This window comes from Mirounga leonina, unplaced genomic scaffold, assembly GCF_011800145.1.
Source record: "Mirounga leonina isolate KUSES-001 unplaced genomic scaffold, KU_Mleo_1.0 Mir_418, whole genome shotgun sequence".
In the NCBI taxonomy this organism is placed as follows: Eukaryota; Metazoa; Chordata; class Mammalia; order Carnivora; family Phocidae; genus Mirounga; species Mirounga leonina.
In genome coordinates, this window is record NW_023270739.1 from 2,884,553 (window position 1) to 2,899,810 (window position 15,258).

A 15,258-nucleotide genomic window follows, 5' to 3' on the forward strand; every position below is an offset into this window, starting at 1 on the left:
ACTATTATGTGCTATACCAAGTGCCTTATTTTTTTTTTTAAGATTCTGTTTATTCATTTGACAGAGAGAGAGGGCGCGCGCACAAGCAGGGGGAGCGGCAGGCAGAGGGAGAGGGAGAAGCGGGCTCCCGGTGGAGCACGGAGCCCGATGCGGGGCTCGATCCCAGGATCCTGGGATCCTGACCCCATCCGAAGGCAGTAGCCTGACCAACTGAGCCACCCAGGCACCCCGCCTTTTTTTTTTTTTTTTTTAAATAATCTTCCTAACAACCCTTCAATGTAAGTGCTGTTATGCCCAATTTATAGACAAGAAAACTGAGGCTCAGATAAGGGAAGCGACCAGCCTAAAGCCACATAGTTAGTGGATTTTGGAGCGAGGATTCAATCCATGTCTGACTCTAGATTTAAATTTCTCACGAGGCTGAGCTGCCTCTTCCTAACAGAGAATTTACAAAATATAGTTTGAGAAACTGGATCTGCTCCATGCTCAGGGGACACTTCACAGATGAGGTGACCTTTGAGTACTGATTTTATATTTACTGGTTATTACCAGTTGGGCACAAGATATCACCTAAGGACATCAAACCCTGCGAGGTCGGCGCTACCGGCGGTCCCAACCTTACAGACACGGAAGCTGAGCAGCAGAGGGGACCAGGGGCGGTCCAGGCGCGGGCCCGGTTCACCACAGGGCTCTGCCTCCCACTGTCAGGCTCAACCTCGCGCCTCGACCTTTCTCGACCTCATTTCTGGGCCCCGAAGGCTGCGAGCCTCCCGGGGATGAGCGGTCGGCTCTCCCTAGGAGCTCCGCGCGCTGCTCGAGGAGCTGGAGACTCAGAGTCAAACCGGGAAAATGTGACCCCGGAAGCAGTCGCGCGGCAGCGGCCGCGTCTTCGGTTGCCAGAGCGCCGCCCCGGAAGTACAGCTCGGCGCGCGGCGAGCCGGTCCGCGGGGCTGCGGGTGGCGTCCCCCTGCCGGCGCCCGAGTGAGGCTGGAGGCGGGGCCGGGGCGCTGCGCGGGGCCGCCCTGCTCCGCGCTGCTCGGCGCTGCTCGGCGCTCTGCGCCCACAGGTGAGGCCCCGCCGCCGAGGCCGCCTCCCCCGACGAGGGTGTGGGCGGTCCTGGGTGGGCGAGTGCGCATGCGCGAGCGAGGGTGCGCGGCCGCGACCGTGTGGTCCAGGTGCGGCTTGCGGGACCCGCGCCCTCCAGGAAGCCTGCGCTGACCACTGTGCCCCTGCTTTTCCTTCGAGTTCCTGTGACTTTCCCTGTGCTGCCCGCTCGTTGTAATTGCATTTCTGACGGATACTGGTTACCCCAGAATTTCATCGTTCCTAGGCTCTTCCCATTCATTTGCAGTCTGTATTGTTTCTAATGGCATCTTTTGCAGGGTGCGGTGTGCCTGTGGCGACAGCTCGGCTTAGGAGACAGATTCGTGTCCCCCGCCGTGCTTGCCCTTCTCTGCGGCACTGGACCTGGGCATCTCTCCTCCCTGTTTGTCAGTCAAAGGGGGCGGGAGGCGGAGGTAGCCGAGCACCCCATAGAGTAGCCGGGGCGTTACAGGGGACTCGTTCTAAAAGTAGGAGTATCTTATTGTTGTAAGCAGGTTAGGGTTTGCAGAGAGGTTCTTTGTTCACAAAAACATGTAATGAGCACATTTCAGTGCTGGGTTGTGGCAGTTACAAAGAGATTGGTCTTGCTCTGCGCCCATGGAATTACAAGCACGGCTAAATAGTTGCCGTAGAGCACGGCACTGTCTCCCAGTGGGGTGCGGAGATAGATGGTGGCGATCCCGCTGTGCGGAAGTCCTCATTGACACTATTATTATTTTTTCTTTAAAGATGGTACTGTTCCCATTGCAAGGAAGACTAGCTGGAAAGGAACCGAAATGCCCTAGAGTCCTGACCTAGCTGGGACTTGGTTGAAAGTGATGGTGACCAAAGTGTTTGGGGGTAGTGGGGATGGGGACAGAGAGGGCTCTCATTTTCTGGGACTGGACCCGGAAAAGTGCATTCACTCTATGAATGTAACTTCTTCCCTCTGCTTGCTGTTTCTCCTGAAAGGTTGTCCTGGCTTTTGTCAGGGAGTAGGCATAACTCCGGGAAGTGAAAGGCCTTTTGGCAAAGTTCTGTCCTCCTGAGGTTGTGGGTACGGATATTCCGGAGATGCTCCCTCACTCAGTGGAGATCCGCTAAACTCCAGATCTCCTAATTCAGGCCCCCGGAAAAACTGTGGAAGTCTGGGGGTGTTTGTGTACCGCTTTCTCTCGCCTGCAGCTCTGACAGCCTCTGTAGGGCTGGGCCATGCCTGATTCACTGCTTGGCACAAACAACCCTTGTTTGATTGTATGTGGAGGGAATCCACCTCTTTATTTTTGTTAATTCAGCAAATATTGATGAGCACCTGCCATTATTAGATGCTATTCTGGATGCTGGGGGTTCAGTAGGCAATAATGCAGAACAACATTTTTGCTCTCCTGACGTGAGATATGTATGTCAAAGACAGGTAATCACCAGGGAACCAAATACGTGAACTAGATCAGTTCTTCTCAGACTTGAGCAAGGGTAAGAATCTCACCCGAGAGCTTGTTAAGATAGAGATTCCTGGGCCCCGCTCCCAAAGAGTCTGAGAGTGTGCATCTGTGTAGGGGTTGGGGGAAGCGCAAGAGTTTGTTTGTTTGTTTAAGATTTTATTTATTTAGTTGAGAGAGACAGAGACAGGGAGAGAGAACAGGAGCAGGGAGGAGAGGGAGAAGCAGGCTCCTCACCGAGCTGGGAGCCCAGTGTGGGACTTGATCCCAGGGCCCTGGGATCATGACCTGAGCCAAAGGCAGGCGCTTAACAGACTGAGCCACCCAGGCACCCAAGAATTTGTATTTCTAACGAGCTCCAGGTGATGCTGGTGCTGTGGGTTGATGGGCCATGCTTTGAGTTGGCGCTGGACTAAACAGTCGTGCGCAGCCTGAGTGCCCTGGAGAAGTAAAGTGTGATGAGTGGGGAGCAGTGAGCTTGGCATTGGGAAAGCCTCTCTGAAGAGCTGACCTTTGAGAAGGGGCCAGATGTGGGGGAGAGCAAAGCCTTAAGACAGGATGAGGTGGGCGCCTGGGTGGCTCAGTTGGTTAAGCGACTGCCTTCAGCTCAGGTCATGATCCTGAAGTCCCAGGATCGAGTCCCGCATTGGGCTCCCTGCTCAGCAGGGAGTCTGCTTCTCCCTCTGACCCTCCTCCCTCTCGTGCTCTCTCTCTCTCAAATAAATAAATAAAATCTTTAAGACAGGATGAGGCTTGGTGGGTGTGAGGAGCTGAAAGGCGGCCCGGAGCTGAAGAGGGCTGCTGGGTGGGGAGGGTGCAGGAGACGAAGCCCTAGAGGTGATGGGGAGCCCTGATCATGTGGGGTCCACCTTGTAGGTAATGGGCAGACTGATGGTTTTATTCTGGGGGCAATGGAAACTCCTGGAGGCTTATGAGCAGGGTGACATGATTTGCTTTGTGCGTGTGAGAGGGTCAGTCTGCTGCTAGGCAAAGAATGGGTGCCGTGGGGTGAGGATGGTGCTAAGGAAACCAGCGGAGTCTGCTGTGGTCGTCCAGGATTATGGGGACGCTGGGGAGAGACACAGATAGATCTGGAATCTTCTGGAGTAGACCTGGCACAATCTGCTGCTAGATGAATTAATAGTCACTTCTCCCTCAGGACCACAGTTGAGCTTTGTTGGATTGTTAAGGCACCTTGCTGCTGGGGCTTCCAGCTTGTTAAATGACTGTCTTGTCCCCCTGGATCAAGACTGTCCACGAGCACCTCGTCCCAGCTGGCTTCACGTCTCTTGTCGCCAAGTGGGTGGGTGAGAAGCTAGACTGTCGAAGCACAAACACCGAGGGCCATCCCCGTGGAAACCTGTCCTCAAGCTTATGAAGGTCCCGCCCACCAGCCCCAGGAGGGGGACCCACATCACGTTCTGAACATAGCCAGCTGCCTGCTTTGAGAATGCCTTTCCCCGGCTGACGGACCTCAGGTGGTGACAGCCCACTGGGATTCGAGCGCAGTCAGCATGACAGCACACAACTAACTCTGTTTCTCTAGGTTAGGTTTTGTGATGCTCAGTTTTGGTTTTTTAACTTTTTTTTCAAATTTTTATTTATTCTAGTTTGTTAACATACAGTGTAATATTGGGTGCAGGAGTAGAATTCAGTGGCTCATCAGTTACATACAACACCCAGTGTTCATCACAAGTGCCCTCCTTCATCCCCATCACCCATCTAGCCTGTCCCCTACCTCCCTCCAGCAACCCTCAGTGTGTCTCCATTGTTAGGAGCTCTTATGGTTTGTTTCCCTCTCTCTTTTCTCCCCCTTCCTGTATATTCACCTGGTTTGTTGTTGTTGTTCACTTGTTTTGTTTCTTAAATTCCACATATGAGTGAAATCATATAGTATTTGTCCTTCTCTGACTGACTTATTTTGCTTAGCATAAGACCCTCCAGTTCCATCCACATTGTTGCAGGTGGCAAGCTTTCATTATTTGGCAGAGAGAGAGAGAGAGTACAAGCAGGGGAGGGGCAGGCAGAGGGAGAGGCAGGCAGAGGGAGAAGCAGGCTCTCCGCTGAGCAGAGAGCCTGACATGGGGCTTGATCCCAGGACAGGACCCTGGATCTTGATCTGAGCTGAAAGCAGACGCTTAACCGACTGAGCCACCCAGGCGCCCCATATCCCACATCTTCTTTATTCCTTCATATAATGCTGAGTTTTGAAAGTAGTTGACTGAGGACAGCTGGGTGGCTCAGTCGGTTAAGCATCTGCCTATGGCTCAGTTCATGATCTCAGGATCCTGGGATGGAGCCCCCTCATGGGGCCCCCTGCTCAGCGGGGGAGTCTGCTTCTCCCTCTCCCTCTATGCCCCCCCTCAAATTAATAAATAAAATCTTAAAAAAAAGGAAAAGAAAGTAGGTGACCAAATGGCTTAACATTCAGTTCACGTGAACCCCATTAGAGCGGTAACCTACCAAGTTCATTACTTGGTACTGCTGCTAACCTCACTTTCCCCCCCCCCGCCCTGTTTTAGGAGGAAATAACAGGAGAATAAGCTGACATCAGGTATTTCTTTATTGATTTTTCTAAGGGAAAGGGCTTAGTATTTCTTAGGGTTGGGAAGGAGTCAGCCCTGGCTTCTCTGTGGGGATGGGCTAGCTGGTTCCTTTGTCTGTTCTGCAGACCATTTCTGAGCCCCCTCGCTGTGCCTGGCTCTGGCTGGGTGCTGGGGGACAGAGGCCGATCAGCCCACCGCCTGCCCTGCGGGGTAAACGGACAGTTGACAGAGTGTGGAAGGGAGGCAGCGTGGGTGCCCACAGGCTGCAGTCTGTGCTCTGCCTGTTACTCTTTGAGCCCCACTTTCTCCATGTGTAAATGAGAATACCTGCCTACCGGCAGCATGTGAGCCGAAGGGATGTATGTAGCAGAGAAGAATATGCACAGACTGCCCCGCCCTGTGCCTGACAGATCCTAGTGCTTCATATAAGTGGTAGCTGTTGTTTGGGGTGGTAGTAGAAATATGGAATTACTTCCTCCTCGAGGGCGGGGCTGGACTACAGCACGGGGCCAGGAGCCGGGCAGGCCCACTGTAAGTAGGGGCTGAAGTGGAGGAATGTGCGGGGCTGAATCGGGGAGAGCTTCAGGGCACCTTGGGGAAAGCTGATGTGCTTGTTTCAAGTCCACTGTGGTGTACCACGACCACACCTGCCTGACCTTGCAGTAATCTCAGCCCTACTGTGGAGGCCCTGTGGCTCTCATTCCCATTTTTTTCCATGCGGGAAACGGAGGCCCCAAGAAAACTCTCGAGTTCCCACGGACGTGTGAGCAGGGGAAATGAACGAGTCTCCAAGCTTCAGGTGCGGAGTAACTGCTGTCCCTCCTTTGGCTCTGCTTAGGCTGCCTTGTCATTGGTTCTCAGTGCTGGTTATCATGCTGGTTTGGTGCTTTTCTGGAAAGAGGTCCTTTGTCTCTTTAAAGGAGAGGTGGCCTTAGTTCATTTCTTTTTCTTCTTTTTTTTAATCATAAATAGCTGTCGGGGTGCCTGGGTGTCTCAGTCGTTGAGCGTCTGCCTTCAGCTCAGGTCATGGTCCCAGGGTCCTGAGATCGAGTCCCACATCGGGCTCCCTGCTCGGCGGGAAGCCTGCTTCTCCCTCTCCCACTCCCCCTCCTTGTGTTCCCTCTCTCGCTGTGTCTCTCTCTGTCAAATAAATAAATAAAATCTTAAAAAAAAAATCATAAATAGCTGTTCTGTCCTTTTGCTCATCACTTTACTGTGCTGTCTCCCACATATATATTTAAAACTCTTTATGGGTGTAAATTTCTTCTTTTCTCGTGCCTAGGATGGTTATATCTTGTATTAGTTTCCTGGAGCTGTACTATAAAAAGTGCCATGAAGTGGGTGGCTCAGTGAGGCCAGAAGTCTGAAGTCAAGGTGTTGGCGGAGCCATGCTCTCTCTGAAGAATCTAGGGAGGAGTCCTTGTCTCTTCTAGCTTGTGGTGGACCCAGACTTTTCTTGGCTTGTGGCTGCATAGCTCTCATCTCTGCCTTCGTGTTCACGTGACCACCTTCCCTGTGTGTCTATGTGTCCCTGCGTCTAGATTTCTTTCTTCTTCTTTTTTTTTTTTAAGTAATCTGTATGCCCAGTGTAGGACTTGAACTCATGACCCTGAGATCAGGAGTCACATGCTGTACCAACTGAGCCAGCCAGGTGCCCCTCAACATATCTTTTTTGGGGGTACAGTTCAACCCATAACATTTACAGGGAAGTGACTTTTTTTTTTTTAAAGATTTTATTTATTTATTTGAGAGAGAGAGAATGAGAGAGACAGAGAGCACATGAGAGGGGGGAGGGTCAGAGGGAGAAGCAGACTCCCTGCCGAGCAGGGAGCTCGATGCGGGACTCGATCCAGGGTCTCCAGGATCATGACCTGAGCCAAAGGCAGTCGCTTAACCAACTGAGCCACCCAGGCGCCCCAGGGAAGTGACTCTTGAAAGCAGAGTCAGATTCAAAGGACTGACCCTTGGGGCCGTGTGTGTTCCTTCACTTCTGCAAGGAGTAGGCATCGTTTGCCTCCCGTGTCCAGTGGGCTCAGTACTGGAGATAATGGGGCCGGCCAAATGGACTGTGAGCGTTGTTGCAAATGCTCACACCTAGATCTAGAAAGAGTCGGTGGGATGAGAAGGAAGCAGGTGATTAAGAGCGTCCTCACCTTGCACACTTACAGACGGAAAGTAGGCAAAGAACGAATATGCCAGGTGGGAAGTTCTGTGTGCCAGCAAAGATGGCAGGAGAGGTATTCAGAAGGTTCAGTGGAGGGAAAGGGTGGTGAGAATGGCTTCCTGGGGGAGGTGGCCTTTGAACTGCACCTTTGTGATTGGCGGAGCTGGATGAGAAGCAGCGGGGAGAGCACCGCGGTTGTGCGTGCGTGCGTGCAGAACAGCGAGGAGGTGGGGAGTTCGGCTGAAGCAGGGGGCGTGTGAAGTGAAGGAGTGACAGGGAGGCCCCAGAAGTCCAGCGGGAGTCAAAAAGTAATAGAATTCAGTAATTATCACAATGGAAAAGAACCTCAAGGCATCTTGTGGCACACTCTTGTTGGGCAGAAGACGCGGTTTTGCTGTGTTCCCAAACTGTCTCTCGGTCCTGTGCTTTGTACATTTTGCCTGTGTGTTAATTTTGTTTTAGGTACGAACCCCAAACAGGAGTCCCTGAAGCTGAAGCGAAATTGGCTGTGCCTGTTGGCTCCAGAAGTACCTATGGTGGGTCCAGCCTGAGAGGTTGGTTTTCTTAGCGCCCATGGTCCCAGATGGCGGAAGTGGGGGCGGGGGGGGGGCAGCAAGAAAACCTCACCTCGGAGGCTCCCTGTCGTGCTCCATAAAGTGAGGATGAGAGTATCTGCCCTCTCTGCCTTATTGGGTTCAGGGATCATAGCCGGGAAACATTTTCTGACTGTTAAAGCACGGCCCCTTTAGTGCCCCTGCTGGGTCACGCCGGGTGGCTCAGCGTCTATTCCAGGTGGCTGTGCACTGAGATGTGGGATTTCAGACGCGGAGGGGGTGTGGGGGATGATGGTGGTGGTGTGGACATTGCCTGCCTGGGGGGTGGTTCTCCCCCGAAATCCCCGAGTCTGCAGTTGGACTCTAGGGGGCAGAGTTGGAGCAGGATTAGGCAGGGCTGCCGGGCTGTGGGCGCTGAAGTCAGGTAGAGAAACAGTGAACTCGCTGTGGCTCCGCGGTGGGTTTGGACACTGGCTGGGGTTAGCTCGGTGAGGGGTGTGGGGTGACAGTGTGTGGGAATTCCGCTCCTGTGATGCTTCTATCAGCATTTCTGTGAGGCAGCTGCTGACTTTCCGCGTTAACAGCCTCGTATTGTTACAGGGCAACTTCTCGTTTTGCAGAGAGCGATTCTGTATATTCCTTACCTTGATCGACCCCGTGGGCATGGGCATCATCTTGATGAAGGCCAGGTTCAGAGGGAGGCAGTGGACTGTGTGAAAAGAGGTGGCACTTCAGAGTAGGGTCACCCTGGCTCAAATCAGGGCTCCATGACTCCCTTCAGTCTGATTCCTTTTTTTTTTTTTTTAAGATTTTATTTATTTATTTGACAGAGAGACAGAGAGAGAAGGAATACAAGCAGGGGGAGTGGGGGAGGGAGAAGCAGGCTTCCTGCTGACCTGAGCAGGGAGCCCGATGTGGGGCTCGATCCCAGGACCCTGGGATCATGACCTGAGTGGAAGGCAGATGCTTAATGACTGAGCCACCCAGGCGCCCCCAGTCTGATTCTTATAGGGGCTCTTAACCTTTGAGCCTCAGCTTCCAAATCCATAAAAGGGGGTGATTGCAACAGTAATACCAACTATTTCTTAAGTGCTTTCTACGTGCCAGACACTGTTCTCACTGTTCACTCATTTAATCCTCATTGTAACCCAGTGAGATGGGTAGCTCCTGTTGTTACAAATAAGGAAACAGAGGTTCTGAGAGGTTAGGTAACTTGCCCAGAGTCACACAGCTCGTGAGTTGTGGAACTGGGCCTCGAACTCAAGTCCCACCTCTACGACACTGCCTTTGCTGGGCAGGGCGAGGAGGCAGTGGGCTGATTTTGTGTGAAAGCTCCATGGGAGTGCCTTCTCTCTCCCTCTCCCGAGGCAAGGCAAACCTGGGTCCCCATCTTTTAACTTTCTCTAAGTCACACAGTGGTGCTGACAGGCCTGGGGCCATAGTCAGTCAGTCTGAATGGAGCATCTACCACATGCCGGTTGCAGTGCTAGGCCCTGGGCCCAGAGCAGCGAAGAAAAAGCCAGCTCCCTGCCTCTGGCAGGGGCAGGGGTGCAGGAGTACCGAACGGCTGTGTACCGGGTCTGGAGTCAGGGAGGCTTTGTGCAGGAAGTAACAGTCCCTTATGCTGGCAGATGAGTGGGCAGCAGCTTTGCCAGGCCTTGAGGGAGGGGGAGTGCCACGGGCACAGACACCCACCCAGCATGTGCCAAGGCCCTGAGGCGGAGTGTGGGCAGACGAGTCCAGTGTGGCGAGAACACAGCAGGTGAAGGAGAAGCAGGTGAGGGCCAGGGGTCTGTGTGTCTTAAGTGCACTGGGGAGCCACGGAGGCTAGTAAACGGGAGTGATGTGGTCAGATAAACACTTAAAGGTCACCTGCACTTACAGAGAGTGACTTGGAGCAGGGCAGGGAGGAAGCAGGGAGGTAGCGGCACTGGCCGGGAATGGGGGTGCTCACGTCGGGATAGGCTCCCACCCACCCTTCAGGAGCCAGCTCCAGGGCCCCCTGCTGAGGGCGGTCTTCCGCAGCAACCTGCGTGGGCCACCCCCGCCCTCGGCTCTCACAGCCCAGGTGCTGCGCCTCTGCCTCGTGGCTCCTGTCACAATGTTGATGCACATCGGTGGTCACTGTCTGATTGCTGCCTCCCCCCCAGTAGGCCAGGATTTCTTAGTCTTGGCACGGTTGACATTTTGGCCTGGGTGACTTGCTGAGGGGGGGGTGGTGTCCCGTACGCTGTAGGGTGCTGGGCAGCATCGTGGCCTCTACTCACTAGATGCTGGAGGCATCCCAGCTGTGACAACAGATGACATGGCCAGATGTCTCACCAGATGGCTGAGAACCACGGCCCGAGCAGGTGGAGCTTGGGATATGCGAGGGGAAGTGTTTTGCTGTTGACATTTCTAAGCTCTAACAAGTTGACCTGTTCCAGGATTATGGCAGGAAAGGTGAAATGGGTCACTGATATCGAGAAGTCAGTGCTGATAAATAACTTTGAAAAGAGAGGATGGATCCAAGTGACGGAAAATGAAGATTGGAACTTTTACTGGTAAGTAGAGAAAGCAGCATTTGCTTGTTTTTCCCGAAGCCTGCTTGTCAGTCTTGTGAATGCTGGCAGCCAGGTGCAGGCTGTGTTCGAGAGGGGCGCCTCCCATTGCACATCTTCCACCCCAAGGCTCCTCAGGAGCACACGACGAGAAAGCCCTTTGCTTGTCCACGTTGTGGAGTGTTCCCACACTCCCGTTTATCCGCCTGGCATCAGAAGTCCCGGGACGTTTCCGCACAAGCCGGCCTGGCTAAGACAGCCAGGGTTTGGGTGAGAAGCCAGAGCCCCCTCCGGTTGGCGTTCTCAGTCAGTGCCTTTGCCCAGTGCCGGGGAAGGGGGCTATGGAGCGGGATCTGTGCCTCCCTTCGCTTCCTTGGGTGCCGGTGGGACTGGTTAACAACAGCTGAAAAGCGAGTGACATGAGGAACAGGGAGGCAGGGCTCGGCACTGAGTCCCTGGTGGTGCTCCACCCAGTTGGAAACACGGGGGCTTGTCCTAGACTCCTGCCCCCGCCCTGCCTCCCCCCTCTTCATGGAGTGAGGTCCTGTGTCCTCCCTTGTCCAGGCCTGGGCTGTGCCCTGCCTCGGGGCAGCCTCCACCCTCTGGCAGTGTTATACGCCAAAACACAGCCTCCCATGGTTGCCTCTGCCATGCCCAGCCCTCTTCAGTTCCTGTGCCCAGAGCACTGGGTGAATCTTTGAGGGAGGGGGAGCTGGTGGGTCTCTGGAGGCTTTTTTTTTTCTTTTAAGATTTTATTTATTTGTCAGAGAGAGAGCACAAGCAGGGGGAGTGGCAGGCAGAGGGAGAAGCAGGCTCCCCGCTGAGCAAGGAGCCCAGTGTGGAACTCGATCCCAGGACCCCGAGATCATGACCTGAGCTGAAGGCAGACGCTTAACGACTGAGCCACCCAGGCGCCCCTGGAGGCTTTTTTACCCTATGCATCCGCGCTCCCTGAGACCCGCTCCCCGCTACTGCCCTGAGAGATGTTACTGGGCCTCTTTCCAGCCACTTCCTTCTCTCTCACGCCCATGCGGCAGTTGGCACTTTTTCCCCTGTTGACCTTCTAAGACATTCTTGATCTGCAGCTTTGTGAAGGCTGTGCTTTCTGCCCCCTCAGCCCAGGCTTGAGAGGTGCAGTGTATCTGGTGGTTGAATGTGCAGACCCCAGAGCCAGGTCATGCCTGGCTTCCCAGCCTGGCTCTCCCACTGCTGCCTGTGTGGCCATTAGCAAAGGACTTGACCTTTCTCTGCAAATACGGTTGTTTGAAGTTTGAATGAGTCAGTAAAGCACAGAGCGTGGCATGTGATGGGTGCTCCGTAAGCATGTGCTGGCCCTGTCCTTCAGGCCCCAGCGCACGAGCTGCCTGCCCCGCCCGGAAGCCGCCTGTGTCTCTCCAGACGCCCAGCCTGCTTTCTCAGCTGTCACGCAGCGAATGCTGCGTGCCATGATTTGTGATTTCCCCGCCTGTGCCCTCATTACGTGTGACTGCGAGCCTCATGACAGTGGGGACCTTGTCTGGCTTACCCCAGCATCCCAGAGCCTGGTGCTGGCCCGGGTGCAGAGCAGACTGGCATCCAGCTTCCATCTCCAGTAGTGATTGGAGGGATGACCCCTTCTTTGCTCCTGTAGCAGTTTAAGGTACCCATGCTTTAAACCAAAACCTCATTTCCCTTGAGGAGTATGGAATGGCAGCAGAAAGCATTTATGGAGAAACGCAGCATCCGTGTGTGGTTTGGCATCACATTTATATTCTTCTCTACAGTAGAATGAAATAACACAGCCAGAGTTCTGCTTCCATGGGAGCTCCGAAAGAAAGGCTGAATAAGAGTGTTTTGTCAGGGCGCCTGGGTGGCTCAGTCGGTGAAGCGTCTGCCTTCGGCTCAGGTCATGATCTTGGGGTTCTGGGATCGAGCCCGGGGTTGGGCTCCCTGCTCAGTGGGGAGTCTGCTTATCCCTCTGCCCTTACCCCCGTCTTGTGCTCGCTCGGGCGTGCTCTCTCTCTCTCAAATAAATAAAATCTTGAAATGTCATTTTAAAAAAAAAGTGTTTTGTACTTACTGCTTTGTGTCCCACGGCTCTGTGCCATGGACTTAGCCAGCCCTCAGTCCTTTTGGCTTCTCTGATTAATCAATGCTTGGGAGGGTGCAGAGCGCCTCCCTCTTCGTGCCACATAAGAAGCATTTTGGAGCTAGTCTTAATGAGAGAGAGAGAGAGAAAAGAGTGGAAATGTATAACTTTGGATATTTGATCTCTTCAGAGCTCCTGTTTTAAGCACTAAGTGTCCCATCAAGTCTTAACAATTGGTTAGGGTAAAAATACTGGCAACAACTAAATATTAAATGGTTATAGGGAAAGGTACCCATGTGAACCGGGTGGATTATGGTATAGCCATTAAAACAACTGTGACAGTTCTAAAGCAATCTGGAAAATTGTATAAGAATAAATATAAAGAGGGGCACCTGGGTGGCTCAGTTTGTTAAGTGACTGCCTTCGGCTCAGGTCATGATCCTGGAGTCCCGGGATCGAGTCCCGCATCGGGCTCCCTGCTCAGCGGGGAGCCTGCTTCTCCCTCTCCCGCTCCCCCCTCTTGTGCTCTCTCTCTCTCTCAAATAAATAAATAAAATCTTTAAAAAAAAAAAGAATAAATATAAAGAAAAACATATTATGAAACTGTATTTGTGTTCTGCTCTCAGCTTGCGTACGGGCAGGAAGTAGGAGCAACGTGAAACACAAAAGCCATGGCTATCCTAGTGTGGGTGTATTAGCTATCTGATGGCCAAACTGCTGGCATGTAATAGACACCACAAAACCCTGGGCTCGAAGCAACCATTTTCTTTTTCTTTCTTTTTTTTTTTTTTTTTAAGATTTATTTATTTGAGAGAGAGAGAGCATGAGCCAGGGGAGGGGCAGAGGGAGATGGAGAAGCAGGCTCCCCGATGTGGGGCTCGATCCCAGGACCCTGGGATCATGACCTGAGCCGAAGGCAGACGCTTAACGACTGAGCCACCCAGGCGCCCCGAAACAACCATTTTTATAGCACATGCGTTTTTAGGTTTGGCTCGGTGGTACTTTTAGATCAGCAGGACTTAGCTGATCCTGCCTGGGCTCACTCGTGCATCTGCTGTCACCTAGGGGGGTCAGTGGGGGCTCGTCTGCTCCTGGGTGCCCTTGGCTAGGACCACAGCGGCTTCTCTCCACAAAGCTTTCCCATCCCTCTAGCCAGCGAGCTTGGGCTTGCCTTCCTGCAGTGGCGAGGGTCCAGGAGGGAGGGCAGAAGCTCTGCAGGCCTTTCAGGGTTAGTCTCCAAGCGGCACACCATTGCTTCTGCCACATTTTTGGCCAAAGCGAAGCCAAAGTGAGACGTGTCTGGGCCCAGACCTTAAGAAACTACCAGCTTCCCCTTCTTTTTTGGGAACCCTCTGTGGGAGCCCCAAGCCGCCATGTGAGAAGCCTGACTGCTGGGACTGTCTTGCTGGAGGAGCCGTGTATAGGGGTTTTGTGTGGCAGCTGCAGCTAGGCCTGGCCTTCCAGCCATGCCCACCAAGGTGCCAGACATAACGAACGAAGCCTTCTTGGACCCTCCAGATTGGATCATACACTGAATACTCCCAAGTGGCCTCAGTCAGTGTCACATGGAGCAGAAGCATGCTCCCCTGAGCCCCGGTCCCAGTCTTGACCCACAAAACCATGAGATGTGATTCAGTGGTTGTTGTCTGAAGTTGCTAACACGGGGCAATTTGCTTTGCAGTACTAGATACCCAGAATATGTCTCATCACATGACCTGAGGATGGCAGGAAACCAGCTCATTATTTTAAAAACCGATAAATAAAGGGAAAGAATCAAGCATTTCATTAGTCTTTCCTGTATGAACTGTTTTGGGTATCCAAATTGTTGATGAAGGGAAACTTCTCCTTGTAGACATATTCCTGCTAATACACGAAGGAGAAATGAAAACGTAGAAATATACCCATTTTGCCTCCATTAATGACCTAGGAGTCTAGGCCTGCCCAGTACGAGAGCCACTGACCACAGGGCTGATGAGCACTTAAATGTGGCTGGTCCAAATGTAGATGTGCCCCCAAATCGACCTGCAGCTCTTAGGCCTTGTGATCTGACTCCTGATTTACTGGCAGCATGTGGGGGGGTGGGTAGGGAGGGGGCGCCAGCGTAGCCTTGCTAAGTAAGGAACATGTGAGGACCCCTGGAGGACCTGGAGGATGGGTGACCCAGGGTCTTCAACAAATAAATAACATAGAAAAAAAAAGGAGGGAAAATACAGATTGAAAGAGCCATGGGAGAGAGAACAGCGCATCAGAAGGTCTGGCCTTTATTTGCACAAGCTGTAAAAAATATTTATCAGGGGTGCCTGGGTGGCTCAGGCGTTAAGCATCTGCCTTTGGCTCAGGTCATGATCTCGGGGTCTTGGGATCGAGCCCCGCGTCGGGCTCTCTGCTCAGTAGAGAGCCTGCTTCTCCCTCTCCCACTCCCCCTGCTTGTGTTCCCTCTCTCTCTGTGTCTTTCTTTGTCAAATAAATAAAATCTTAAAAAAAAAAGAAATTTGTCAGACAACTTGGGAAATGTGAGCATGGATTAATATTTGATGATACTCAGAAATGACTAGTTTTTTTTTAGTTGTGATAACAGTATAAAGTAGGATATCATATAATATAAAAAAGAGTCCTTAGCGATTAGAGATTCTGATAGGAATGTTTTGGGTTGGACGTTGTATCTGGAAATCGCTCCCAAATAAGCTGGTGCTGGTGTGCTTTTCTCTCTGCTTTTGCGGGTGGTCGAGCTCTTTCGTAAACATTTTAAAACTCCTATTATTCTAATGACCGTAGAATCAAAAGAAACCCTTTGGGCGCTCGAGGCCCTCCGGGGTGGGTGGGGTGGATTGGGGCCAGGAGCGAGAAGCCATAGACAGCCCGCC

At 52.7% G+C, this 15,258-nt stretch overlaps 1 protein-coding gene across 1 annotated transcript in view; it reads left to right on the forward strand.

Annotated features, from left to right (window-relative positions):
* The first annotated feature begins 936 nt into the window (after positions 1-936).
* Positions 937-15,258, forward strand: part of TTLL1 (tubulin tyrosine ligase like 1) — a 31,242-nt gene continuing 16,920 nt past the window's right edge. The window contains exons 1-3 of the mRNA XM_034987353.1: positions 937-1,066; positions 7,695-7,768; positions 10,213-10,329. Of these exons, the coding sequence (XP_034843244.1) occupies positions 10,217-10,329 (113 nt within the window). The 5' untranslated portion in view covers positions 937-1,066; positions 7,695-7,768; positions 10,213-10,216. The remainder of the gene's footprint in view (positions 1,067-7,694; positions 7,769-10,212; positions 10,330-15,258) is intronic.